This window comes from Syngnathus scovelli, chromosome 1 (genome assembly GCF_024217435.2).
Source record: "Syngnathus scovelli strain Florida chromosome 1, RoL_Ssco_1.2, whole genome shotgun sequence".
Lineage (NCBI taxonomy): Eukaryota > Metazoa > Chordata > Actinopteri > Syngnathiformes > Syngnathidae > Syngnathus > Syngnathus scovelli.
In genome coordinates this window covers 27,018,003-27,045,660 of record NC_090847.1, presented here as the reverse complement: position 1 = coordinate 27,045,660, position 27,658 = coordinate 27,018,003, and the positions used below count along the sequence as shown (strand labels likewise).

The 27,658-nt window shown below is 46.8% G+C and overlaps 5 protein-coding genes across 8 annotated transcripts; 3 read left to right on the top strand and 2 right to left on the bottom strand.

Annotated features, from left to right (window-relative positions):
- The first annotated feature begins 402 nt into the window (after positions 1–402).
- On the top strand, positions 403–11,288 carry per1b (period circadian clock 1b). Its single transcript, XM_049756639.2, has 20 exons — positions 403–551; positions 3,489–4,120; positions 4,204–4,457; positions 4,872–4,993; positions 5,059–5,260; positions 5,339–5,533; positions 5,910–5,988; positions 6,094–6,200; positions 6,274–6,427; positions 6,504–6,771; positions 6,852–6,960; positions 7,349–7,511; positions 7,593–7,705; positions 7,781–7,927; positions 8,011–8,382; positions 8,452–9,236; positions 9,361–9,547; positions 9,664–9,868; positions 9,949–10,099; positions 10,336–11,288. Exons 2-20 carry the CDS (start codon positions 3,765–3,767, stop codon positions 10,615–10,617), a joined length of 4,251 nt encoding a protein of 1,416 aa, XP_049612596.1. The 5' UTR covers positions 403–551; positions 3,489–3,764; the 3' UTR covers positions 10,618–11,288.
- Positions 11,289–11,743: 455 nt separating this feature from the next.
- pcolceb (procollagen C-endopeptidase enhancer b) lies at positions 11,744–16,065 on the top strand. Its single transcript, XM_049756735.2, has 9 exons — positions 11,744–11,908; positions 12,989–13,097; positions 13,180–13,438; positions 13,528–13,652; positions 14,017–14,153; positions 14,217–14,902; positions 14,974–15,054; positions 15,128–15,298; positions 15,547–16,065. Exons 1-9 carry the CDS (start codon positions 11,823–11,825, stop codon positions 15,675–15,677), a joined length of 1,785 nt encoding a protein of 594 aa, XP_049612692.1. The 5' UTR covers positions 11,744–11,822; the 3' UTR covers positions 15,678–16,065.
- Positions 15,956–18,131, bottom strand: LOC125990085 (transmembrane protein 272). 2 transcript variants are annotated; one of them, XM_049756803.1, is made up of 5 exons: positions 17,999–18,131; positions 17,493–17,570; positions 17,369–17,419; positions 17,082–17,288; positions 15,956–16,809 (listed from the first exon to the last, which is right to left on the bottom strand). In XM_049756803.1, exons 2-5 carry the CDS (start codon positions 17,554–17,556, stop codon positions 16,601–16,603), a joined length of 531 nt encoding a protein of 176 aa, XP_049612760.1. In that variant the 5' UTR covers positions 17,557–17,570; positions 17,999–18,131; the 3' UTR covers positions 15,956–16,600. The 2 variants fall into 2 exon arrangements, with proteins under 2 accessions (XP_049612760.1, XP_049612771.1); XM_049756814.2 differs by having other exon boundaries at positions 17,969–18,064.
- A 308-nt stretch (positions 18,132–18,439) lies between these two features.
- Positions 18,440–24,842, bottom strand: si:dkey-19b23.12 (calpain 5-like). Of its 2 annotated transcripts, XM_049756716.1 has the most exons (16): positions 24,767–24,841; positions 24,375–24,448; positions 23,047–23,325; positions 22,660–22,901; positions 22,096–22,261; positions 21,898–22,029; positions 21,600–21,811; positions 21,332–21,524; positions 21,080–21,255; positions 20,914–20,991; positions 20,453–20,771; positions 20,254–20,376; positions 19,920–20,116; positions 19,668–19,786; positions 19,047–19,183; positions 18,440–18,975 (listed from the first exon to the last, which is right to left on the bottom strand). In XM_049756716.1, the coding sequence occupies exons 5-16, from the start codon at positions 22,258–22,260 to the stop codon at positions 18,805–18,807; spliced, it is 2,022 nt and encodes a 673-aa protein (XP_049612673.1). In that variant the 5' UTR covers position 22,261; positions 22,660–22,901; positions 23,047–23,325; positions 24,375–24,448; positions 24,767–24,841; the 3' UTR covers positions 18,440–18,804. The 2 variants fall into 2 exon arrangements, with proteins under 2 accessions (XP_049612673.1, XP_049612677.1); XM_049756720.1 differs by lacking the exon at positions 23,047–23,325 and having other exon boundaries at positions 24,767–24,842.
- On the top strand, positions 24,064–26,193 carry cnpy4 (canopy FGF signaling regulator 4). Of its 2 annotated transcripts, XM_049756788.2 has the most exons (6): positions 24,064–24,233; positions 24,359–24,485; positions 24,649–24,745; positions 24,825–24,947; positions 25,733–25,850; positions 25,922–26,069. In XM_049756788.2, the coding sequence occupies exons 1-6, from the start codon at positions 24,125–24,127 to the stop codon at positions 25,996–25,998; spliced, it is 651 nt and encodes a 216-aa protein (XP_049612745.1). In that variant the 5' UTR covers positions 24,064–24,124; the 3' UTR covers positions 25,999–26,069. The 2 variants fall into 2 exon arrangements, with proteins under 2 accessions (XP_049612745.1, XP_049612735.1); XM_049756778.1 differs by having other exon boundaries at positions 25,733–26,193.
- Positions 26,194–27,658: the final 1,465 nt, after the last annotated feature.

The window sequence follows — 27,658 nt, the reverse complement described above, 5'->3', positions numbered from 1 at the left end:
GAATAGGCAAACAGTGGAACGTATTACTTGCAGTTCTTTAACAAGACGGGAGAAAAGATCAAGAAATGACACTGTTGTGAAAAAAAACAAGTGTGAAAAGCCCCTCGTGTCATTTTTTTGGGGCATCTCATTTTGGGTATTACGGTAAACTGAGACCCCATGATGCCGCCCTCTCACGTTTTTGCACTGTTGGTAAATGAACTCAGGAGCACTCAGCTTCCAACGTGACTAGCGAGCCCCGTGCTACGAGCCCCGCCCCTCACGTCCAATGGAACGCGCTCGGGCGCTGTTGTGGGCGTAGCCTGGGTTGTCTTGACGTCCAATGAGAGCGTCCGACTCGCTTCCCCATGTTTCCTCACGTGTGTTCGTGTGCGTACTGTTCTATCTGGGGGCTGGGGCGAGTAGGAATTGCAAAATGTTGAGTGAGAAGACATTGCTTACAAACATTCAGTCGGTGCGATCGAGGATGATTGAAACGTTGTCAATTTTTCTGGATACCTCTAAATGGAATATTAGCTCGCCTGATACATTTTCAACGGGAATTTAAAAAGGTACGTTGCCGACTGTTGAGTTCGGGTCTTCGGTCTGGTTTAGCGCTAGCATGTTAACGCAATAGCAGTGTAATAATCAGGATAATAACATATAGCGCAAGACACCGTACCAAAACTTGTAGCTACAATATATAGTAATCATTTAATAATTATTTATTACAGTAACGCAGGGTTTTTTTTCTAGTGAGTGCTTTAATCAAATGCTTAAGATTGAATTTAGGGTGTCAGCAAAATGTGAGTTTAGGTCTTAACGGGATTTATTTTGCGTGCACGTCGATTATCGACAGCCTGTCTTTAATTTGTTTGGTTACTAGTGACTAAGATGATAACAGTTTTGTATATCCCCACGCCACATTAACACGTACATTCTGGTTTCTTGATAAATTACAGGCAAATAAACTAGGTCGTGATTGAATCATGTCAATTTACTAAAACACATTCTTCTCCGATGTTTTGTATTTTGAGATTGGCATGCGCTGATGGACTTTTTTGCAAGGTGGTGGGTGTGTTGGTAAAAAAAAAAACAAAAAAAAAACGTTACTGTTGCTGATAGCGTGCATCTATTGGTAGACTCTGCAAGCTTGCAAGCCAATCAAATGATGTGGCCTGTATATCTTGTACCCAAGCTGCACAAAGTGCACTTGCAAAAAAACAACAACCCGATGGCTTTTATATGTGCATTTTGGATCATGTGCACCCCAAATCAATTATAGCTTTGCATAAAATACGATTTTTGTTATAATTTGTGTGTTTTTCATCTGGCTTCAGTCTTCTAACTGATTCTTTGAATCTCCCTATACGAAACTCAAAATGTAGGTTTTGTATCATACAATATGATTATGATGGTGCGCATCTTGTGCAAAGCTGTCAACGCTGACCTGGGATCAGTTGGAATACCGGCCAAATCCAGGCGAGGGGGCGGAGTTTCAGCCAGCCAGTAACAGGCAGGCGGCTCACCGGCGCGTTCTCTGATTGGTCCGATTGCTTAGCCAATCAGTACCCGGCGAACCACTGTGGAAACCACTGCCGAGTACACGTGCCTGATGTACGGGGCTCATAAAGACTTGGTGTTTTGGTTTAGACATTGGAAAATATCATAAAATGGACATGAAAACACCCTTGTTGGAGCAACTTGATTTAAAATGCAATCGTTTTTTTAGTACGATATATTTGGTGGGCATGCTCACATCACATGTAGGCGCACGATGCTGAGCCGAGACCCCACCCACATTCAGTCTTTGTACACTGCAACGGGGAAGTGTGTCACGTCAAGTGTCAGGCTGTGGTCTCGCATGTGCCCGTGTTCCATCGACGTTACACTCAGACAGTTTTTTATCGCGTTTTAAACCGCACAGAGAACATGTCAGAAAGGTCAATATCTTTACATATCTAAACATACTGGGGAATAAAAGATTGACCTACAAGAATTGATTCAAATCTGGAGCTGACCCAAAACACGCTTGCCAATTCATAGAGAACAAAAAAAAAGTGTTGTATGGTGACTCACTTCACAATAAACAACAGTTTGGTGGATAGTAACTTATTAAAAGAATGAGGCTTCAAACTGTTACTTGTCACACTCAGTTGAAGTCTACTATTAAAATAAACATAAAAAAGAGAACACAATGTGCATTTAAAACAACCACATAGCCTCCGATGCCTGAATGCTAAGCAACAATGGCTAACAATTAGTATTTTTGCATAAGGCATATTGTCTTTATCCCTTGCAAAGAATTATTATTATCGCTACTGAGGAGTTTTGACTTCAATCGTTTAAAAAAAAAAAAAAGTATATTTGTATCTGCGCACATACCAGAAGGAATGACAAAAAAAACGTTTAGCTCTAACTGGAACGTATCAATGCCATTCCCGGCGTGGCCACGGAACAAACTCAGCTCATATCCCAAGTCTGCTTCCATATTTTGAGAAGACATTCACAGGTTATACGGTGCATATCCGGTCAATAATTTGGGTGGGCGGCTGTCATGGCCTTTCTAGCCTCACCGTCTTTTTGATCCGCCGCTGTGTGTGTCCGGACCAAAGCCCATGGAAGTCCGCATGGATGAAAGCCGGCCTTGACACCCACTCGCACAGCCTGCTTTCATATTTCTCGTCCATACGTCCAACTGTGGAGCACACATTTTGTCATGTGGGAGTGTTGTCATTCTCCTGACCAAGCTAAGCGCTCATTTCACAGTGGAAAAGAAACAATCACAGCAAAAACGTTCATAATTAATTTATGTAGTGTCTAAATAACTTATTTATAATAAGTCAGATTGTTTATTGCTATACAAGATTCAATTATTGCTTGTATTCGTTCCAAAAAATGTGAAGAGGACCTTGTAAGAATTAATCGCATAATAAATCGTAATATTGAGGAGGGTCGGAAAATTCTTTAAAAAGTTATTGTTGTCCTGACACGTCACCTGTGTTGAGCCGCGAAATTCATGACCAAATTCTGCATCTAAAATTGAATTGTCGTGTCATGCAATTGTATCAATTAGAAAGTACTGACGTCCCGAAGCTTGTCTTCTTTGCGTCTGTAGGGTTTAAAAGATTACGGGGCGTCTCCCTCACTGAAGGAATAAATAGCCGGAGACTTTTACTTGCGTAGGTGATGTCCACTTATACACCCGATGCAGCAAACCTCTGTTTATTAGAACACTTACAGATTATCCATTCCAGATTGTCCTCTAGGTCAAAAGCGACTAAGCTCTGACGACTGCCAAATGTTCTTTTTAATTTAAGACACCAACGTATGTTCTACCCGTTCTATAATGAGACACCAGCATAAGTTTGGAAATAGGAACAGGCTTTCGATTTTCAAAGGTCTTTTCGTTAATCTGGGCGGCGTGAACATGGTGATAAATAAGATCGTTGAGTTTCAATGCTGCGCAGAATATCAAGTCCTCACTTTATTTTTCTCTGTCTTCTTAGGTGGCCATCCAATTGGCTGGAAACACATCTCAGGACCAGATAGACATCCAACTGAGCATCTCAACTGTCTTGAGTGGCGTTTTGTTCAGAAGCTCTTTTTTGCAAGATGATGGGATCTCAGACCGTGACTTTCTCTTCTCATCTGATTACATAACGCAGCCATCAGCTATGATTCACTCGTACGTACATAGTAGTCCCACCTAAGTAGACGCTGCATTGAGCTCATTCCTCGGCTACAGCTTCAAACGAGAGGTGCAAGCCTCATCCTAGTCTAGTATGAGTTATGACATCACTCAGTCAGCGGCCAGCAACAACGCTCGTGGGCGAGGGACAAGGGTTGCAGACAATGACCAGGAGACTGAGTCCGAGCAGCTAAACGCCGCAAAAAGCGCCGGTGACGATGTTTCCGACATGGCGCAGGGAAACAGGGCCGGGGGCGGGTCGTCCCCCAGCGAAGCATCCGGCGATCAAAGGGAGCCCAACTCTGACGACATGGACGGCGGTCTCTCCAGCGGGAACGACTCCGGCGAAAGGGACACGGGTTCCCGCGGGCGCCAGTCCACACGCAGCTCGCACAGCTCGTCCAACGGCAAGGACTCGGGCATGATGGAAACCACAGAGAGCCAAAAGAGGTAAGCTCGCAACTCGGCGAACTCTCGGCAGGAGAACGGGAGTGGAAGTCCGCCGTCTTTTCAACAACCGCTGCTCTTTCCAGCTCCAACTCGCAGAGCCTGTCGCCTCCGAGCGGCTCGCTAGCTTACAGCCTGCTGTCCACCAGCTCCGAGCACGACCCGCCCTCCACGTCCGGCTGCAGCAGCAATCAGTCGGCCAGGGTCCAAAGCCAGAAGGAACTCATGAAGGCCATCAAGGAGCTGAAGCTCCGCTTGCCATCCGAGCGCAAGTCCAAGGGCCACTCCAGCACTCTGAACGCTCTTAAATACGCCCTGCAGTGTGTCAGACAAGTCCGAGGTAAGATCTAGTTTTACCTTCATTCAACAGATCAATTCATAGAAAGTGAAGTCAACCTCTGAGACAAATTTAATTGTCACACTCAATATTCACACATATACACTTTCAGGCCTGGAGAGTGTAATCTGGATTTTCTGGCAAACTCCTGCTGGGCCGGGCTGCAACATATGATGTCAGTGTCTCGGCCAGCTACTCCAGCCCATCCGTTAGTTTCTTCCAATAGTTCCTTCAGGCCTGGAGGTCTCTTTTGAAATCAGTAACAAATAAAACGTCCGCAACACTTGTTATCCGGCTATAACTTTGCCGTACAAATGTACGAGCGACACCGAAACTGCAGGGCTGACAATAATCGACAAAGAGAACCAAAATCTGTGAATCTCGTTGCTGATGCACGTCCTACTGTGTTATCTCCAGCCAACAAGGAGTACTATCACCAATGGAGTGTGGAAGAGTGCCACGGTTGTAGCCTGGACTTGTCTGCCTTCACAATCGAGGAGTTGGACAACATCACTTCGGAATACACACTAAAGAACACGGTAAGTTCACACGGAAAGCATCAGTCCAGAAGAATATTTTTAAATGGCTGCGTTTCTTCTCCCAGGATACCTTCTCAATGGCCGTGTCCTTCCTGTCCGGGAAGGTGGTCTACGTGTCACCCCAGGGATCGTCGGTGCTGCGCTGCAAGCCAGAGCGTCTCCAGGGCACCATGTTTTCCGAACTTTTGGCTCCGCAGGACGTCAGCACTTTTTATAGTGGCACGGCGCCTTGCCGTCTACCCCTTTGGGCCTCCTGCATGGGATCAGGTGAGTTCCCGTCCTAGCAAGTCCGGAACGGCTTCATTGGGCCGTGCGATAACGGACTGTCCGCCTGCCTCCCCTCAGCCTCGCCCGCTATGGACTGCACTCAGGAGAAGTCCATGTTCTGCAGAATCAGCGCCAACCGGATGCAGGGCGGCGAGATGCGCTACTATCCCTTCCGCCTGACGCCCTATCAGCTCACCATCCGAGATTCGGATACTTCCGAGCCGCAGCCCTGTTGCCTGCTCATTGCGGAGAGGGTCCACTCTGGATACGAAGGTACTATTAACTTTATAATTCTCAAACAGGTTTTTATTTTATATTATTTCCAACAACACAAATTCTGACTCCATGGATTATGAGCACATGCTAAGCGATAAGTCAACCCTTTTTTTTTTTCCTGACGCTAAGCCAGCCTTCACGGAGCCAGAATGATAAAAAAGGTTCTTCATCTCAGACATGTGATGACTTCACATGTTTTCCTGACACGCTTAGCAGAGAGGCGACAACACAGAACACATCTCACGTATTCGAGAAATGCTCATTAATTGGATACATGGCGTAACAGAGGCTCGGATGCAACGTGATGGGTGACATGTGAGCGCTCGGCTTGTGTCTAAACATGCCCCTCTTTCCTGGCATCTTCTCCCATCAGCACCTCGGATCCCTACAGACAAGAGGATCTTCACCACCAGTCACACCCCCAGTTGCCTCTTCCAGGAAGTCGACGAGAGGTCAGTTTCCTCACCTTGGGTGACGCAGTTACGGCTGTTTCACCTTCTGCCGCTTCGTCTGCTGCGATCTGCCTTCCTGACATTTTCATTTTGTTCCACGTGCAGGGCGGTACCGTTGTTGGGATATCTGCCGCAGGATTTGGTAGGAACCCCGACCTTGCTTTACATCCACCCCGAAGACAGACCCACGATGGTGGCCATACACGAGAAGAGTAAGCTTATTTGAATATGGTCAGAAAATCCTCGTGGGCGTGGTTACCCTCACTGATTTTCGTCTCCCTGCAGTTTTTCAGTTTGCCGGCCAGCCCTTTGAGTACGCGCCGTTGAGGATGTGCGCCCGCAACGGGGAATACCTCACCATCGACACCAGCTGGTCTTCTTTTGTCAACCCTTGGAGCCGCAAGGTGGCCTTCATCGTAGGGCGCCACAAAGTCAGAACGTAAGCCACCGCCCTGTTAGACCGACTAAAAGTGAAAGCGCCGGAGGTTGAACATACCGTTTTCTCCCGTCACCAGGAGCCCGCTGAACGAGGACGTGTTCGCCGCGCAGGGCTGCGAGGGCCGCACCTCCACGCCCGATATAGTGCAGCTGAGCGAGAAGATCCACCGTCTGCTGGTGCAGCCGGTGCACAGCGCCGGGTCTCAGGGTTATAGCTCGCTGGGTTCCAGCGGGTCCCGGGGCTCGCGGCATTCGCAGCCGCAGCATCTCGGCGCCTCGGCCGCCTCCTCCAGCGACAGCAACGGGCCCGCCATGGACGACGGCGCGGTCGTGTTGCGTAAGCCTGTGAGTTTCAAGACTTAGGCATCAACTGACAATTTCGTCGTATTCCCAACGAGCTAATTATGGTCGTTTGGTTGTTCTAGATGACCTTTCAGCAGATCTGCAAAGACGTTCACATGGTCAAGACAAACGGGCAGCAGGTTTTCATCGAGTCTCGAAACAGGCCGGCCCCTCGAGCAAATCCCAACACAGGTGATGTTCACAAAAATATGTAAAATATGGTCTGTTAGATTTTGTCCCAGTTCTTTACCTTTAACGCTCGCTATGCTAATAATAATTAGCAGGAGGCTACCTTCTCAGTTGAACTATTTAATATATGCCAGAAAGATCCAGCTGCGGAGCGAGTTTGCGGAAGAAGGTCTAACCCCCCACCTCCAAGGTCCCGACTCTTATACCACTTTGCCTATTTGATAACGTGCGACCTTGCAGTCTTAACTTCGATCAACTTCTACGTATGATGCAAAGAGTGTCATAGAGAAGGGAAAGCCAGTGAAAGCAGAAGATAGCATAGCTTAAGCTACCTAGCTAACCACATGTGCTAAAGAGGCCTATTCTGAACTTGTGCTTTTGTCTACTTTAGTTGCCACGAGCAGTCCGAGAGCCATCAACAGTGAACCCGTTCGAGGTCTCATCGCTGACATGACGGAACCACTAAAAGATTTCCTGCCTGCTCCGCTGGTACAGAAAGAGTCCCCGCCGGGATATTCCTACCAACAGATCAACTGTCTCGACAGTATCATCAGGTAAGAATAGTTCTTGCAATCATTCCCGGCCCCGTTATTTGACTCGCGGTACCTACTGACCTCTTTGACCACGTCCTCCAGGTACCTGGAGAGCTGTAACATTCCTAATACGGTCAAAAGGAAGTGCGGCTCCTACTCGGGAACATCAGCTTCCGATGAAGACAAGCAGCAGGACGCCGGCGGGAACGTCAAAGGTGGGTGTTGATTCCATTCCTTCCGCCGCCTGTTCATCTGTGCAACGTATCATATTTGCCACTCGCTCACTCCAGGTGCGTCGGTTGGCCGGGTCGGCGAACCCCCTCCGCTGCCCCCGTTGACGTTAGCCATGAAGGCGGAGAGCGTGGCCTCCGTCACGTCCCAGTGTAGCTTCAGTAGCACCATCGTGCACGTGGGAGATAAGAAGCCGCCGGAATCAGGTTGGAAAAGTCAACGATTGTTTTTCAAAAGATACCCAGCCAAGCGTCATGTTTGTAAAAAAAATTTCCTGATTGTTCGACAGACATTGTGATGGAGGAGGCCCCGAGCACTCCAACACACGCGGCTCCTAACCTCTCCAGTGGGCCACCTACCATCTCCATTCCTCTTCCTCCACCTCCTCCTCCACCCCCTCCTCCCCCAATGGCTATGCCCCCTCAAGCTGCGCCGCCAACTCAGCCGGAGAGGGACAGCCGGCCCTCCGGGGGCGGCGCAGCATTGGCAGGTGGGGGCGGCCGTCTGGGTCTGACAAAAGAGGTGCTGTCGGCGCACACGCAGCAGGAGGAGCAGGCCTTCCTCGACCGATTCAAAGACCTCAGCAAGCTGCGTGTTTTCGATCAGACCACATCTTCCACCGTGCGCTGCCAAGCGCCCGCCGCCAACCCTCTGGCGCGAGGTACGTTCTTAACTTCTAGGGCGGGCTGGATTTAAATTTAACTGATCCTCTTCATGATGTGTCTCTTAGGAGTGCGTTGTTCTCGGGACTACCCGGCCGCGGGAGGCGGCTCCAGTCACAGACGTGGCCGTGGCGGAAAGAGGCCCAGGCACCAGGAATCATCTGAGCAGCAAAGCTCTCTGGGGCTCACGGGGATACACCAAGATCCCAGAAGCAGAGCGGCAGCCGGGCCCCTCAACATCGGAGCCCCCGCAAACTCCTCCTCCTGGCCATCTGTTTGCTCTCAGCCCAGTATTCCCGCTGCTCCGTTTGCACCCGGCATGGTTCCGATATACCCGGTCTACCCGCCGTTCTCTCAGCCCTTAACCGCACCAGATGCGTCACGTTTCCCCCCTGCCCAGATGGTGCCCCCCATGATGGCCTTGGTTCTTCCCAACTACATGTTCCCCCAAATGGGGGCACCCATTTCTCAGCAAGGCGCCCCGCCCTTGCAGTTTTTCAATCAAAACTATAACTACCCCAGCACCGCTCAAGCCCCGGTTCCGGCCCCCGCAGCAGTTTGCAACCTCGTGTCCGTACCTGGCACGGGCGCGGCGTCTCGTAGCAGCACTCCCCAGTCCTACACGCAGACCCCAGCCGATCGCGAGAGTGCCGACTCCCCCCTCTTCCAGTCCCGATGCTCCTCCCCCCTCAATTTGCTGCAGCTGGAGGAGTCATCAAGCAACCGGTTAGAGGCCGCCACCGTGCTGGCGGCTTCTCAGCAAACCACGCCCACCGTGCAGGGTGGCACGGGCGGTGTGCAGAGCTCAGCCAATCAGAGGAGCTCCGATGTCAACACCAAGGAAAATGAGAACGTAAGTACAGTGGAGTTTTTTTTTTTTTTTTTTTGGGTGTCTGTTGATTGTGATAATATGAGATATCATTACAACCCTGGAACATGTTCCTCATCATGAATGTTCATGTTTGTTTACCTCATAGGGGGAAACCAATGAATCCAACAACGACGCCATGTCGACTTCCAGCGATTTGCTGGATCTGCTATTGCAGGAAGACTCGCGCTCGGGAACAGGATCCGCCGCCTCTGGATCCGGATCATCTGGCACCAGGTCCTCGGGTTCTGGCTCCGGCTCCAACGGATGCTGCTCCTCTGGCACCAGTGGCACCAGTTAGTAGAGAATCATTACTAATGCTGAATTATCATTAGAGTACAGTCACATTCTTTTACCTGATGAAAAAAATCGTTGACGTCGCATTGACATTTCCTTCTCGGTGTCTATCCAGGTAGCAGCCAGGGCAGCCACACCAGCAAATATTTCGGCAGCATCGACTCGTTAGAGAACGACCACTCCCGCAAGCAGCCAGCAGGGGGCGGCAGCGGTGACGGTGGCGAGGAACAGTTCATCAAATGTGTCCTGCAGGACCCCATCTGGCTGCTGATGGCCAACAAAGACGACAAGGTCATGATGACCTACCAGCTGCCCATCAGGTAAGAGCATCAGGCAAAAGGATCGCTTTGGCCGCGTGATGGCGTGTGACTTACGGTTATCTCGCGCCATTGTATAACAGGGACATGGACGCGGTGCTGCGAGAAGATCGCGAAGCGCTGAGGGGCATGCAGAAACACCAGCCCCGTTTCACGGAAGATCAGAAGAGGGAATTGAGTCAGGTGCACCCGTGGGTGCGCACGGGACGCCTCCCCAGAGCCATCAACATCTCCGTAAGTACAGTACGCTAACTCAAACCGAACTTGAAGTCCATAACACTCGTTTGCCGACACCCACGTCACTCACCATGCCAAGCCCCGCCTTTTAAACCCACACACTCAAAGTCATAGTTATTAAAACGTGAGGATGTCTTAACCACGGAATGACTTCAACTTACTTGAAATTAAGTGGTGACGCAAAGTTGGAGACAGGCGCATATAACTCAGACGTGTTTCTTTGCTCCTCTCAGGGCTGCTCCGGCTGCAAGTCCCCAACATTGGTCCCCCACGCCACCCCCTTCGACGTGGAGATCCACGAGATGGAGCTCTGCAGCGTGCTTAACACGCAAAAGGAGGTCAAGAAAAACTCGTTAGAAGCGCCCGAGGAGAAGGAGGACGACGACGAGGAAGATGAGGGGGACGAGGAGGAAGGCAAAAGCCGCCAAGCGCTGACCGCAGATAAACACAGAGCGACGCCGGAGGGGGCGGAAGAGGACAACGCTCTGCCGCCACAGTCTGACATGAGTCACTAAATCAGCGGCCAAAGATGGCACAACTTTTTAGAACTTTTTAATGTGCGCTTTCCTGAAGCACACATACAATGACATCATCATGAGACGTTGGATCACTCAGGGTTTCAGACTCGCCGTCTCAACTAATTCCCGACTGACATTTATGTTGACGTGCGAGACCTTCTGGAATCCGCCTTCCTCTTTCGTGGGTCATATTTATTGAAGTAGGAAGACGAAAAAAAAAAAAAAAGCACCTGTCATGTATGATAGATGTGCTTCACCAACATCCGGCTTCTCTATTAATCACGTTGTCGGCTTGTGTAAATAAAAAAAAAAAAACGCTAAATGTACAGTACAGTGAAAGACGGGCTGACTTTATTTTGTTAAAATGTGTATATTTTTATATGTTCACCCACAAAGAATTGAGAGCGGACGACGGACCCGAGCTTGTGCCATGTATATAAAATTTATTAAAGAGGGCCTTGCAGTAAAGAGAGACAGCACTAATGTGGTGAAGTCCTAAAAAAAAAAAAAAAAAAAAATCCCATTTACATATTCCCTTTTGTCCCTCTCTGTGACGCTATTGTGGTCAAGTGATAATCTGCTTCATGGCCGTCGCTGCTGTCAATTGCTTTCAAATTTGGGTGAAATTCTTTGTACAAAAAAAGACAATAAAACAACTTCAAATGTGATTTTTTGTTTTGTCCATTTCTAGTAAAATTATCTGCATGTTTTGGCATGGACACAAAGAAGTGTCCGGCGCAAGCTAGCTATTCAGCGGTGGTTTCTTGCCACAGCTTAAAAAAGACAAAAGGAATGGCCGTGTTTGGACTAACTAAACAGACCAAATCCACAGTTTGTGCGGATTTCTTTTACGATAAAAACAACACAATACAGGAAAGCTATGAGCTAACAAATTTAGCCCAATTTTCTTGAAAACAGATTTCGTAGCCCCTTCAAGACATGTGGCTCAACTGGAGTAGAAGCAAATGAAAGGCTTGAGTGTGGAGCACTGTCGTGGAGTAATAAACACACACACCCAACAGTGGCACTCTGTCCAACACACACACACATGTGAAGAAAACCCATACGCAACATCACTGTACATGAATGAACCTCCAATCATGACTTCCTCCTTTCCTCTCCACCCTCTACCCCGCTTGTCCCTCCTTCCTTCTCCTCGCCGCCGCCACCGTCGCCTCTCTAAATCTCAGAGGGCAAGCTAGATGGAGGTCGGGGTGTGGATGGTGTGTGTGCTTTTCACGTTGGCGCTAGGATGGACGGAAGCGCAAAGTCCGACCAACTACACCAGGTGAGTTGTTGTCCTGGTTTCTAAACTGGAGAGAGTTGAGAATGTTGTTTTTGTCATATTTGTATATGTGGCAGCCTGGCTTTCAAACACACTAGCGTGCAGGTCAACAGTTATACGTGTGTGTGTGTGTGCGTGTGTGTGTGTGTGTGCGCGCCCCAGAAATTGCAGGCTGCAGCTTAGAGACGATGTGGTTGACTTGTCAGAAATGCAATCCACGTGTGATGCTTTTCCCACATTGTACTTTTGCAATCTGTTAGGTTTTCATGATTTATTTAAAAAAAACAACGTGTCAAAATGTCTTTAGTAATATTTAAGAATTAAAGCTTAGCGTCGGTAACTGGTGGATTTTTTAAATTATTTTTATATTAGATATTTTTATAAATGACAACGGATGATAAAATCTATATTGCGCAAGCATTTATAGGTCAAATTTAAAAAATAAATAAATAATGAAAATAAATTAAAAAACTAATAAAAATAAGTAAAAAAAAACTAATAAAAACAAATAAAAAACCTGAAAAACTAAAGGCTTTTTTTTTTTTAAATCAGTGGTCAATCAAAAGTTTTTGTTGACCAGTGTTTTTTGTTTTTAATCCAGATTGAACCACAACCATAACAAAGTAATTGTACCGAAGCCTAAGAAATACAAAAAATAAATAATTCGTTAAGCTCAAAAGCTTCATCAAAGGTCAGATATGAAGTCAAGTCCCTGCTGGACTTTGTATATGAACCACCTGGAATATTGTCTTCTACACTGGGTTCCAAATGCCTGTGGCATGTAAGGGAGGGACACCACTGGCTAAATGTGTCTTTACTGTACTGCCGCACACACAAAACTACAAACCGAACAAAAACAAAACCGAGAGTCTTTCAGAGTCTGCATTCGAGTCGTTCAATTAATGAATCCCTCTTCCCAAAGTAGTTGCGATGATCGGCTACGAAAACAGACACGCACTGTGCCGCTGTGGTTTCCGAGCCCGCACGAAAACGTTAGCAGGCGCCGCGTCTCATTAAACTTGGCATTTGAAGTCGCCCTGCGTTTTATGGTGGCCTCGTATATGCTTCTCTACCTTCCATCAGGCCCGTCTTCAAGTGCGGCGGGCATCTGGTCGTCGATTCGGGAATCGTGGCCAGCGAAGGCTTCCCCAGTCCTTACAAAGCTAACAGTAAATGCACCTGGTACATCACCGTGAGTCACACGTCTTTCTTCGCTAACGGATATTAGCAAGCATTCAGGAACGGACGTCATATTATTCTTAATTTCCTTCAAGGTTCCAGAAGGTCACGTGGTCATGCTGTCCTTCCGCTTATTCGACATGGAGGCCGAGCCTACATGTCGCTACGACTACTTGGACGTCTACAACGGCCACACGCGCTTGGTACAGAAACTGGGCCGCTTCTGCGGGACTTTCCGACCCGGAGCGCTCATTTCCACCTCCAACACCATGATGCTGGATATGGTGTCGGACGAAGCCACGGGAGGGAGGGGCTTTCTGGCCTACTTCCGGGCGGGGAAGCCACATGTGGAAGGTGTGGTGGCATTTTTGTGGCGCTTATAAATATATTTAGATGACTATATGGGCAAATGTTGGTGTGGTTTCGCCCCGTTGCTTCCACAGAGAATCAATTCTGCGGCGGGCGGTTGACCAAAGCCCAGGGATCCATCCAGACGCCCAACTGGCCCAACTCCAACTACCCAGCGGGCATCAGCTGCTCCTGGTACATCTCGGTCGAGCCGAGCAACGTGAGCAGACTTGAGAATTCAATTCTTTTAGATTCATTTGTTTAGATCCCCCCAAAAAACTTCGCGTTAGATAGCTTCTTATATAAGTTTCCAAAATCTTGCCAACTGCGGTTCTTTGGAGCAGGAAGAGGCAGGAACATACCTGCAAAAGAAGGCTCCCTCTCCAGTAGCAGTTCTTGCTCCAATGAAAGAGTTCCTTATGAGCGTGCCAATAGATTGAAGAATTAGGAAACCGGGCCGAGAGCGGGGGTAAATGGCATCCTCTGTATTGCGGAGGTGGGATTCAGGAAACACGCCTCGGCTGCCCGCTTATTATTTATTTCATGTCACAGTTTGTGTTGGCCTGTCGCCGCTTCTTCTCCAGGTGATCGAGCTGAAGTTTGAGAAGCTGGACCTGGAACCGGACACGTACTGTCGCTATGACTACGTGGCTCTGTTCAACGGGGGAGAGAGAGACGATTCCAGGAGAATTGGCAAGTTCTGTGGCGACAGGGTACCGGGGTGAGTCTGATTTAACCGGGAGATCTTGCGGTAGCTGTCGACCTGACAGCGTGTCTTCCGTAGGGGTATCGTGACCAATGGGAATCAGCTCCTTGTCCAGTTTGTCTCCGACCTGAGCGTGACCTCGGATGGCTTCATGGCCTACTATAACAGCGTGCCCCGGGGTTCCCGGGCTCCCACCGCCGGGGGAGACTTCATCCATCGATCCGAGGTCCCCACCACAACGCGGCAACCGTCCGTAAAGCCAAAGAAGCCCGTCAAAGCGACGGCCAAACCCGTCAAACCCACAACCAAACCCGTCAAAACCACAACCAAACCCGTCAAAACCACACCCAAACCCGTCAAAACCACACCCAAACCTAAAGCCACCCCGAAACCAGCCAAAAAACCAGTGGTGAAGATTCCGATAAAGCCTCCGGCGCGTAAACCGACGGCCAAACCCAAAACAGCTAAACCCACCCCCAAAGCGCCAGTGAAAAAGCCACCACCCAAACCCAAAACAAAACCTTCATCCAAACCCAAAGTCATTAAAGTCGACAAACCGACACGCAAGCCCGCACCAAAGACCAAACCCACTCCCAAAGCAGCAATCAAACCAGTGAAACCCACCCCTAAAACTAAACCCATCGTCAAACCTACGCCCAAACCTAAAGTGATGCCCAAGCCTAAAGTGACGCCCAAACCTAAAGTGACGCCCAAACCTAAAGTGACCAAGGTGGTTCCAAAGAAGCCGGCAGTAAACAAGAAACGTAAGTCGCCCTATCGTCTCCTTCAACTCGTTTTTTGACCATCGCTTTATTTTCGTGTATCTGTGCCATAGCTTTGCCACTGAACCCCCTGTGCACCAAAGCCTGCAAGAAACCAGGAACTCTCCTGACCAGCTTCTGCCCCAACGACTTCGGTAAGCCACAACCGACCCCTTCCAGGCTTGGTCGCTTCTACCCTAATACATACTACGCCCTTTCCCCTTCTAGTGGTTACAGGAAAAATTACAGATGTGATCGCTGGTCCGAGAGGTTCCGCCACGGTGGAAGTGTCTGTCATCAAAACCTATAAGGCAGGAAAACTGAAGATCAACAAAGCAGGACCGGTCGCCACTGTCAAACTCACCTCGACATGCAAGAGATGTCCGGGCCTGAACAAAGGTATGACGAAAAGACGGTTGAACGGCGACGAAGCCTTCCAGATAAGAAGGATTTTATTTCTTACAAGAAATGTCAGAACATGATTCGATTTAGTCAATCTGGGCGATCTTCGTTAACTGCTCACACAACCCGCAATTTCATCAGTCCACGCTGCTTTTGGTCAATCTTGAACAACAAATAGAATCTGTTCTCTCTTTCCTTTCATAGAGAAACAATTTAAATGTTTTTTGTTTTATGTTTGTCCCCAGGCCAAAACTACGTGCTGATGGGAAAAGTAGATCCCCAGGGAAAAGGACTCCTGACCCCGTCCAGCTTCACCCTCTTCTACAGGTCGGTGCACGACAAAGCTCTCGACCTCCTGGCGGCCAAAGGCTGCTGACGTCTGACATCACAGCCAAGTCAGCCAATCAGGAGGGAGAGGGGGCGGGGCACCACAAACAAGACTATAGTGTAATACCTACTAAGATTCCTTCTGCTCTACATTAGCAGTACAATGTTATGTAATTTATGTTTAAAAAAAAAAGGGTGTGATGCTGGTGTCCGGGTCAAAGGGGCAATTAAGTGCTTAATTTTGATTTGAACAAATTCCTCCACGAAGCAACATGCAAAACGGCTTGCACAGAAAAAATTCCGGAATCATTTCCTGTACACGGTCAATTCACCATTCAGTGCGTCTTTTATTTAACAAAAACATGGTGACATAACCTCAGATGTCATACTTGAAGATTGTCATAGTTTAAATGCTAATTAAATTGTCCTCGTTTAAAGCTGTACAAGACTTCCTGATTTAACATGTAAACAACAACCTCACAGGATTGTTTCGCTTGGACAGACTTTGCAGCAAAGAGGAAGAAGCCTAGTTTGAAGAAAAAAAAAAAAAAAGACAGCTATCTCACAAAAGTGGACGACACCAAAAAAAAAGACATTTTGCAAATTTAACTAAACGAGCCCAATTTGGATGTGTTTTGTTGCTAGCAGTTTAAACATTATTAGCTTAAGTCGCTGTAATTTCAAATAAAAAAATTGACAGTTTCTTAAAAAACCTGAATTATTTAAAAAATAATACAATTAGGTAGCTCCATATATAAAAACACAATCAAATTTTTGACCTGTCACTTCATTTTAGCAAGTACTACTTGACATTGCAGCCAAATGTTCCTTAAAAATAGAATCAAAATTTTAAATTACGAGTGGTGTCATCTGTAATCACTTCATACCGCCAACAATGTCATGATACTGTCAAGGCTCAGCGGCGGGCCGCTCGTCCGCCGCTACACGGTCGGGCGAAACCTCAGCGGGCTTCTAGACGTAATCATCGGGGTCGGCCTGGCCGAACAAATATAAGCACACCAGCGCGAGAAAGCCGAGTCCCACGATGACACCCACCAGGATGTAGAGTAGCGTCATAGTCCAGAAGGCGAACTGGTAGAGTCTTTTCTCGCAGTAGAGCTCATGCATTGTGATGTTCTTGTAGTAGTTGGGCTTGTATATGGAGTAGATCCACACGTTACCTAGAAGAAGGAATATGGAAAGTTTTAGTAATCCGTGCATTTTCCCCCCTTAACATTTTAATATGATTATTTTTTTCAAGGAGTATTTTTTTTAACCCATTCACTGCCAGCACAGTTAAAATAGATATTTGACATCTATAGTCGTCAATGGGAGTGAATGACTTAACAAATCTGTATTCCAATAAATATCGGATTTATTAGGTACTCATGGGAAAGTCTCCAAGTAGCAAGCGCCGTTTGGCCTCCAAGTGCTAAAACGTTCCGCTACTCACCGGCGACGAACCAGATGACGAGGAACACGGCCAACACAACTTTCCAACCCAGGCAGAGTCGGTAAAGCGGGTTCGGAGGGCCGTCTTTGGGCTGCTGGGTGCATGGCAGGTAAACCGATATCACCAGCAGAATGAGGAAGACGCCCATCACAATCAGGTAAACGGGAATGTTGCGTTGGCGGGGGCAATCATCCAGGTGCTCTGCCCCTGATGTCACCGAGTTACGTCACACTTACTAACTTGTACAGTTAACTCGAAGGTTACTTGAGGGTACTAGTGTCACTCACCCACTGCGATCATAGCAATCGGGATGATGCACAAGAGCACCTTGAGAAGCACTGAGGGGAGCAGAAAGGAGAACATCAGGATTGTCTCCTTCCTCAAATTGGCCGCTTTTAAGGAGTCTCTCACCTAACACGGCTGTTGACGGTTGTGGGATTTTACCGATGACGTGCACGAGGACACTGTCGGACATGATGACGGTCGGAGCTAAAGGTGAGGAGAAGATTTGGGAATTCAAGTCATTATCACAGTTGCGGGAAGTAAGTCGCCATACAAGTCAGAGGTTAGCGTGATCCGAACATGGAAGCAGTTGGACCGCATTCCCAGCCGAGCCAGTTTAACCAAAAGTACAGGTACACAACATTCACCTCACGCACACTACATTTACATTTCAGCAAGTAGCTATGGCAACAAGAACTTTTGTGCTGTTTGATAAAGACATTGAAGGAAGGTTTTTTTTTTTTTGGGGGGGGGGGGAGCAACGTAAAAGCAATGCAAAACACATTTATCAGAAGCAAAACAACACAACCAAAAGTTTTTAGCACCATACCCTACTTTGACACAAACGCATGTAACATACAACAAGCGCCATTTTTATATCTTACGTGTCCACGTAAGTTGCTCTTTCCTCTTACCCGAACCGGCGCGGACGACCTCCTGCAGGGTTAAACGTGGGGAGTTCTCCGCTTCCTTGAATCACTGCCACACCGTTTGCATGCGGCAAGTTTGTGGGCGGAGCTCAGCTGATGACGTCAGCGAGGGAGGTTCCTCCGCTGTCAGGTGAGCTAAGAATTTGTTTATAAGTTTTATTCGTTGTATTTTTTTAAATAGCCTAACATAAGAAAAATACTTTTAATCTTTAAAGTCATCTAATAATGCAGGCATTCACGATAGTACACTGTAAAATAAAATGGCATCTATTTAACGGTAATAAAAATAATTATTGAGCGAGACAAAAAATGTCTTTGAGAAATAAGATAGACATAAAATATCCAGTCGGATTTCCCCCCCAATTTTGTTAGAGGTAAAGGAAAAAGTGTAAATAAATAATGTGTAAATTGAAAAGAACAATTGAGTAAGTGGGGTGTACGTTTTCATTAGACAACTGTGACGAAATGACAATGCTGGCAACAAAAGTGAGCACACCCTAAAATGAAAATATTTAAATACAGACTAATTAGCCACTAGTCTCTCTGGCGGTTTAGTTTTCCATGACAAAAAATCTTAGATGGTGTCGCTTGATGACAGGAACGTAGAAACACACTCGATGAAGAAACAATAATATCTGAGAAATGACATGGAAACAAAAAACTTTGGATAGCAAATGTACATCAGTTCCAAGCATTTGGCATCGTCCCTATTTTGGTAGATTCAAATAAAAACGCTCCAGGGGATGGCGCGGTTCTTGTTACCGCACCAACCTGACGAGCCGGCGAGGCGGCTACAAGTCCGTCAGGCCTACGCTCGATGACGTCTCCACATAGACGCGGCCTCCTGAACCCGAACGGCCTCCTCGTAGCTCCATCGCGTGGTCCCGACTCTGGTCGGTCAGCATCGTGTGGAGTCGGGCGTGTCCCAAAATGGAGTCCCACAGGAGGCCTCTTCTCCAAATCTGCACACAACACACTCAGTCAAATAAACCCCCCCGAGGCAAATGTTTATCATAACTGGAAGACGGCAAACCTCGACTGAGATGTGTGCATCGGGGTATCTCCTGTAAAAGATGGCTCTCAGGTGGAATTCTGGATTTCCTTTGGCTTTAAACACCTGAGACCGAACGGTGGCGCTCTCACAACGAATGATGGCGTAAACATCGGGAGCTGTTGATCAAAGCGCCGCATTTACGAGAGACGGGGATCACTTCACCCAAAATGGCAGAGCCTGTGTTGCTTCAACGTTGTTCCCTTTTTGTGCTAACATTAAGCTAGCATAGAGCAAGGGGTGTCAAACTCATTTTTTTCGCGGGCCGCATTGTCGTCGTAGCTTCTTTCGGAGGGCCGTTATGACTGTCAACCCAAATAAATGTATGAGCACCTCATATTAGTAAAAACCGGTCAAATATGTAAAAAAAAAGATATTAAAAGTGAAGACAATTAGCAATTCTAGTAATGACACATGAATTTGATGCACAATTTGTCTTCGCGGGCCACATAAAATGATGTGGCGGGCCGGATCTGGCCCCCGGGCCTTGAGTTTGATACTTGTGGCATTGGGCATTGAAAAAGGTTGAAGCCTCAAGTTAAGTCACTTAAGTCATTATCGCCATACAAGAAAAAAAAAAAATGGCCGAATGACAGCACATACCTATTTGTTTGGGAGGGCAGAGTCCTGTCGCCCTCTGTAGGTGGACTGTGGTCACAACAGTGGGTTGAGGTAAAAAGCACTGAAGTACAGGTGGTGATGGCAAGTCGTTCTTCAGTTCCCTAGTGGACAAAAAGAAGATCAATTAAAAGTTCAAACAGCCACAAAACTTTGCCCTACATATGACTTGCACATATCTTCCTCCCTCCCATCTTTACCAAATACCAAAAGGTAAAGGTACGCAAGATGCCGGACCTGAGGTGAAGATGTGAATGCGAGAAGAGCCGCACGAGGAAGTGTCCGCTGGCTCCTGGCAGGTAGGTAGTGGGCAGCACCACGTAGGAGCCCGGCGCCAGCGTGGCCTTTAGCGTGATACTGCGAGAGTCCATGTAGACGGAGCTGGCCGCTTGCTCCACCACCCGCTGCACTCGGCTGCAGCGGTTCTCCTCCACCTGAAGGTCAAACCAGGCGGGGCGCAGAGTTCAAAGTTTCACCATTTAATCGATATCCAGAAATGCTATGAGGGTGGAGTGAGTAAATAAATAAATAAATAAATTTAAAAATAAACAAAGGCTGTTGGTGAGCTCACCTTGAGCACCTCAAAACCAATGGGTAAGTTGTCTCCTCCGCCGTCCTTCCGTCGTATCCTCTGGTCCTCCTGCTGCAGACACATGAGCACCTCCTCCTCGTGGCCTCGGATCTCAAACATGAACTGCGAAAGAAAATCGAGGGAGACGCTCGCGTTCAAGCTTGTTCCCTCCCGCATGAAAGATTCAGAGTTGCTTTACTTGTGGATTGTGCAGGAAGGTGTCCTTATGGTTGATACATCCTCCGCATCGGCTCCTCTTGTCCATCTGCGACTCCCGGCCTCCGTTCTCCTCCTCCTCCTCACCGTCTCCATTTCTTCCTTCCTCAACAGGCTCCTCCTTTCTCCGGCTCAGCACGCAAACGGCCGACGGAGGCCTACTGGGGCGCGATGGTGCCGGGGCCCACTCTCCGTAGCAGCGCACCTCCCTCCAGTGGGAGCTGGGCCACAGGAAAGACCTCTCCACCAGGCGGCACACCACCACGTCCGTGAAGTAGCCACAGAAGTCCTCAAAGTCCATCCTGGAGGAAGGACAGGATCCACGTTCACAGCGAGCAAAACGTCACTCGGAATTTTTGTTTCCGAGTAAAATAGAGCATCAAGATCAGTTACAGTTTCTCCAACCTGCAATACATTTAAATGTTTATTTAAATAAATAACTACCAGAACTCGCCAACATCTCGAACGACAAGTCCCATCTTCTCTCTCTCTGCACGGCTCATCTGCTGCCACTGTTGTGACCTACACAAGGGTTTAAAAAAAAAATCACAATCACACGATTTGACCAGAAAATTGTAAAGGGCAGCGGAGGTTTTAGTGGGCCCCTCACCGCTGACTCCAGGCACCCGTCCAGTCGGTAGTGCCCCACGGGTTCCGCATGCGCACCAAGAACAATCTAGATGTCCCGCTTCCCTTCCACACCTTCCTCACTGCCGTCACCCCGTAAGCGTGTCCCCTCACCAGCCCACAGTCCATCACGGACTCCACCGTCTCGCCTTCAGACGGCTGGCAATGTCGCCAAAACGAAAAAGTCCTTTTATTGCAAGTTACCAATGATAGTTTCCGCTTGTTTATCAATTACCCGAATGGAGCATGTGACGAGGGCTTTGTGTTCGTGGGCCTTGGCCAGCGTCTGAAAGAGAGACTTCCTTTGGTCGGCGTGCAGGCTGAGGGTCTCGCGTTTCAGGCTGAGAGGCTCCGAAACCCCCCCGGTGAAGTCGATCAGAGCCTCGGCCGTGTTTCCTCCCTCTAAGGCCTCGTAGCATCCATTTAGCCTGCGAGAACATCGGCCGTGACAAATCCGCGTCAACTTATATCAGCTTCTTCGTGGAGGTCGGAGAGTGACCAACTTGGCATAGGCTTTCTCCAGCAGGGCGCTCCAAAACTCTCTGGGCGTGGCCGAGCGACAGAAGAGCAGAACCCCGTCGCTGCTGACTGGCAGGCGGTCGTCCACCACCACGTCCAACCAGCGCCCGAAGCGCCAGAAGCGAAAATGGAAGATCCCTGCGTACAAATCTGGACGCTTGGGGTTCCATTCTTGGTGCATGTGGTCGGGGATGACCTTGGAGGGACGAGTGGAAATAATCAGATTGGAGCCACCAGTAGATTAAAAATCTATATTCGAATGATGTTTCTCGATGGAAGTACTTTTTTCCACAAGGTGGGCTCGGACGCCAGACAGGAAATGGCCGCCACCATCCAGCAGTTCCCCAAACTTCCTTGGTGCAGATCCCGCGTGCTGATGCCGTCAACAAACAGACGTGGGTCCTTGCAGATCTCCTGGGATGGAAAGATGCGGCAATGAGCCTAAACCCGTCCAGCGTCACGAAGCCACACCGTCCTCACCCGCGGCCTCTTCCAGGTCAGCCCTGGCGGCGGCGCCCTTTTGTAGAAGAGCGCCTGGGCGGCGGCGGGGAACTCAGGGTCCTTGAACAGGGCGCCACGTCGGAGGCACGCCCGCCGGAGCTTGTGGAAGCTCTGATCTTGGAAGTCACTCACTCGCTCTGTCATACTTTGTAGTGGAGGAATCCACACAACAAATGTTAGTTCTTCTACTTCTTCTTCTACTCAGACTTTAAAATAAGTCATTTTTCGTGGAGTTGCCTGCATCGTGATGTCTACATGTGTTGCCTCATCGTTTGTGTTCCAACATCCATTGCTTCGAAAACCACGACTATCAACGTTAACTTTTAGCATTAGCATATCAATGGCATTTTCCATTATATGTTAGCATTAAGCTGGAAGGCTATTCTTAAGGCGCAGCTGTTAGCTTCTTTTAAATACACATATTTCTCTTTGTTCTATGTTTAGCTCGACAGTCAACTTCAAGCTGGAGAGGCATTTAACACCTTGAAAGCATCCGAAGTTTCTTCACTCAGATCTCTCTGTTCCAAATAAGCCAACTTTTACCTTCTCCACTTCCTCAGATGGCCTAATTCATCCTCCACTTTTCCTCTCGTGGTTCAGTCTTCCTAAGCCTGGTTCTTCTTCCAGGATTCATCCCCACGTGTCCAGCTTTGTACCTGGATGACAGATGAGCCTGCCGGGTGCACGCCGCTTCCAGGATGAAGGTATGAGAGAGAGTGTGAACGTCTTTATCTGTATGGCAAGGAACCTCAGGGTGGTGGTGACTGCAGTGTAACTCTATCCATCTGCGCAAATACACACACACACACAATAGACAGTCGAAACGCAAGGTGACATAACACACCGTTGATCACGACAGCGACACGCTACAATTACACAAGAAACACTTGAGTTTCAGATATTCAAGATGAACACTTTAACCTCACTCACCTGTTTGTGGACGCTTAGGCTGCATGACTTTTCCGAGGGACAGTCCGTCTTTGTGTGTGTGTGTTTGTGTGTGTATCACTTACTGCTGCTTCTGCTGTTCTAATTTAAGTCTTGTTTTCCACCCAAAGTCCGCCCATTTTCAACTCACATAAGAGCTGCCATGAATATTGTGTAGAATATCTTCTACTGTGTTTTTTTTTTGCTGGTTTTCTTTGCGTGTTCCAAACGACTCCCTGGGTATCATTTTTCCATCTAGTGTGTATGTGTGTGTGTTGCCCCCTGACACATGAGAAAGAGAAGCCGTGTCACTTTTAACTGCTTCACTGCCAAATATACAGCCAAATAGCTGTGTAACACAATACTAGAAACCTGCACCAAAAGTCAATATGACTGAATGTTTCTTAAAATAAAATGAAACAAAACAACGCAAAATAAAATAAAATTGAAAAAAATAAAATAAAAGTACTTACTGTTGAGTGTGAATATGTCTATACTATGTGTTTTGTAATTGGCTGGTAACCAGTCCAGGTCATTAATATAACAACCCAAAATAACAACAATTAATACCTACAGGAGGTCAGTTATGACATAATTATTGGAAATTATTCTAAGAATATAGTTTCGACTCCAAACAGCAACACTTGCTCTGTTTTTGCTTTGTTTTATTGTTTTTACTTGCCATGTAGCACTTTGAGATTCCTCCGAATGTAAAGTGCGTTACAAATATAATTTATTATTATTATTATTATTATTATTATTATTATTATTATTATTATTATTATTATTTTAAGTGCACTCATAAAACTGACAAAAAAACATTTTCAAAAGATTGGAGTTTGGTGGAGCAAGCACGTTCATTGTTATAGCAAAAAATTCACAAATTTAAAACTATTTTTGTTTTATGAAAACACGATGTCATTTTTAATTGCAAGAAAACGTGAACAATAGATGGCGATAAAGCACCATCACGGTGCCGTTTACAGAAGCAAGAAGAAGAAATCGCCGAATTTAAGCGCATGCGCAGTTCCGCCTTCGGTGCCGATGTGGCTCTGGGAGAAATAGTCCAGTCCACCAGGGGATGCCAACAACGACGATGAAATTTGTTACTGTTGCAGCGTTTTATTTGCTTTTTTTCTACGCTTTTATTCGAGCAGACGACGACACCAGACTACCGAACAAATGTGAAGGTGAGAAGTTGCAGACTTTTTTAGTTAGCGACCGCTAAGTAGCGGTATTAACCCCTAAAACCTCCATCAACGTCCCACTAGAACTCAATAAGTTGTTATAACAAAGTTTGTTTGCGGTGCTCCAGTGTGTAAACTGCTCACCGTGGAGCTCCAGGAAGCCCTGCGGGGAAGCGGCCGCTCCAAGGAAGTGCTGGAGGTGGGAGAAGTGCTGGACACTGGCAAGAGAAGAAAAACCATCAAGTACAACACCTCGTACGTCCAATATTGCGCTTCGAAATCTGGACAACATGATGAAGACAGCTTAGTATCACTATAAACCCCTTTTGGTGGCTTCATCATTAACATCATGAAAATGTATCTGTCATGAAAGCTTGAAACATTAGTTTAAATGTGTTCCCCTAATGGCTCTTTCCAGGGAGACCCGTCTGATGGAGGCCATCGACAACATATGTGAGCGCATCCTCCAGTATAGCGTTCATGCAGAGCGGCCGGGCAGCCTACGCTACTCAAAGGTTACCTTAAAATTCACTTACTTGGAACCCGGATTTCTACGTGCTCATCTCCCCAAGACGCCTTTCTCATGTGCTGCAGGGTTCCAGCCAGACCATGAGCACACTGAAGAACCTGGTCCACAAAGGTGTGAAAGTTGAATTGGGCCTGCCGTACGAGCTTTGGGACGAGCCCTCCGTGGAGGTGACAGATATGAAGAAACAGGTAGGAAAATATACATTAGGTGCCCAAAATGGATTCTAATAATTTATTACAAATCAAATTAATAGAGCAGGAATGTCCCAAAAAATGTGTGAAAGTGTATTTTGACATTTCACCCCCCCCACCACTAAAAATTTTTTTTTGCTAGTACAGTGGAGCCTCAGTTTTCGACCACAATCCGTTCCAGAAGGCTGTTCGAGAAGTGAATCGTTCGAATTGCCAATCATGTTTTGCCATTACAAATAATGGAAAAAATTGTAATCCGTTCCAAGCAAAAAAAAAAAAACGCCTTTTTTAAGCATTTTTTCATTTGCGCATTTTTGTCCGATCGCGCAACTGCAGCGCACCGCCGAACGCGCAACCGTAGCGTTTCGCCGACCGCGCAACTGCACCGAGCTGGTCGCATTATTGTGACAGAGCGGTCGCTAAAATTTAGAAAATATTTTTAAAGTCCTATTGTACTTTCCAAAATTTAAGTGGACCTCAGTGCGCAGGGAGCTTATTTTTAATGAGATGTTTTTAACATTCCTGAGAAGTTGGACAGGGATGTGATGAACATTTGTGGTTAAGTTAACCATTTTTGGCTAATGTTAGCATTGCTGACAGATCAACATTTTTAGTCAATGTTAACACACTGAAGGGCGGTGACATTGACAGCGTGGACATTTAATGAGAACATTATGGAACATGTGGTGAACTTTCACTCACTGCAGTTAGTCACAAAAGAAAAACCCAATGAACTACCAACTTTGTAACTTCCCATCGGGCTGTTGCGCATCCCTCTCCAGTGCGAGAACATGTTGGAGCAGTACGAAGAAGTGGTGGAGGTGTGGTACTTCCACCATCAAGACCAGAAACTGGAGGACTACCTGTGCGAGAGGCATGTCCTCGGAGCAGGCGAAAGAGGTCGGACACACCCCAAGTCAAAGGTTCCTTCTCTTCCATCTGTGCTCACGTCTGTTTTTTTTCTGGTGCAGAATGTCTCAAGGAGGTGTGGAAGGGAGATCTGGCAACCAGCGGAGGCGCAGAGACAAGACTTGCTGACGAACTTTGACCTGCAGAAGAGTGAAGTGACGTCAAAACCGCACGTCTGCACGCGTTTTGTGTAGTCTGCGCCCCCTGGTGGAAGGACGACGTGCTTCCTCAAATATTTAATGTCTTTTAACCCTGTTTGCCTCATGTATATAGTAGACACCCACAAATGCAAAATGTACAGTTTTTACATCTGAAATAAATTCTGAGAAAAAAACGAGCATATTTTTATTTTTGCGAGAACAAGTTACATTCAGTTGGGTTTATTTATTTATATTTTATCTACTTGTGTCACACGAATCGTAACTGAAATAGCCACAGGAGGGCGCCACAAGTAAACATACAGACTAAAGGGCTCTTGACTTGATTTATTAACGTTCTTTCCATAGAAAGTGTACTACTATTAATTCTCAAGGCCACAACGGCATACTAAGTTAGTAATATTCAAATAATATGAATAGTAAATATAATATTTGTATTTACCATTTTTACAATGATAATAGAGGTCAGAATTCCAGTGCGATTTTACATAGGATGGAAAGTAAAGCTCAATTCCCTGATTATAATAAATAATTATGATGTATAGTCGTCATAAATAATTATTACATTATATTTTTAACATAACTCAGCGGGTTTAAGTGAGCTCTTGACTGGGTGCCTTTAAGTAACTGACATATGTAAAAAGTAAACGTTAATTAAATGCATTTATTTCTATTTTGTGGAAATAGACGTCATCGGAATTTTTTTAGGATTTTTGTCTTTCGAACGAAATGCATGACCACCTTCCTCTCAGCTAACAATACATTTCTATACTGCCTTCTTTTCCCCCTGCAGCAATAAAGCCAACAAACCAAATCACACAATAAATACTTTGACGATGACATCTGAAAAGCATGCTTCGCAATTCGTTATGGTTTTGCAAAGTCTGCCAACTTGAGGCACCTGCCATGCAGGGAGCGGAACACCTTCCCATCGGAACAAAGCTCCAACTTGTATTGTGTGAAGGTTTTGAGTGAATGCCTCTCCAATTGTGATTGTTTGTGTTGCTTTATTATTGCACTTGTCCCGCATCCAAGCATAGCATTCGTTAAGTGCGCTGCAACTGGCAGACACGCACATGCATGCGTGAAAAAGAAGAAGAAGCGCACCTGGGGAAACATTCCTCCGGGGAAGCCATCAATCAGTTTTATGGCTTTCTCGGGGGAAACTTCGCTCCAATCAAGTGTTCCCTCCCGACCTCCACCTTCCATTTCCATCTGTATCAGCTTTGCTTCACATCTGACAACCATCTTGTATATTGCACGCCGCCAATTAGTTTCCGATTCCAGAGGACTAATTGGGTCAAAGAGTGACGATAACAAGATAAGACCAACGGTAATAAAAAATAAAAAATTGCTGGAATTTCCTTTTTTAAATAAAACTTTTGCACAACTAAAAAAAAAAAAAGTACAGCAAATGCATCGAAACGAGTAATGCAAACGTCAAAAAGCGGCTTTACTATTAATTTGGTAAAGTGGGGGAAAAAATACAAAATGTATTTTTTTCAGAAAGTGGATTTGAGGAAAGTAGCAACAACGTTCATAAAACATTACTTTTAGTGCCGATAATTATTTTAATATGAATTTGCTTGTGCGTGAAGTTGTTTGGCTGCGTTCGTTCTCCTTTCAACTATCTTCTCCTGG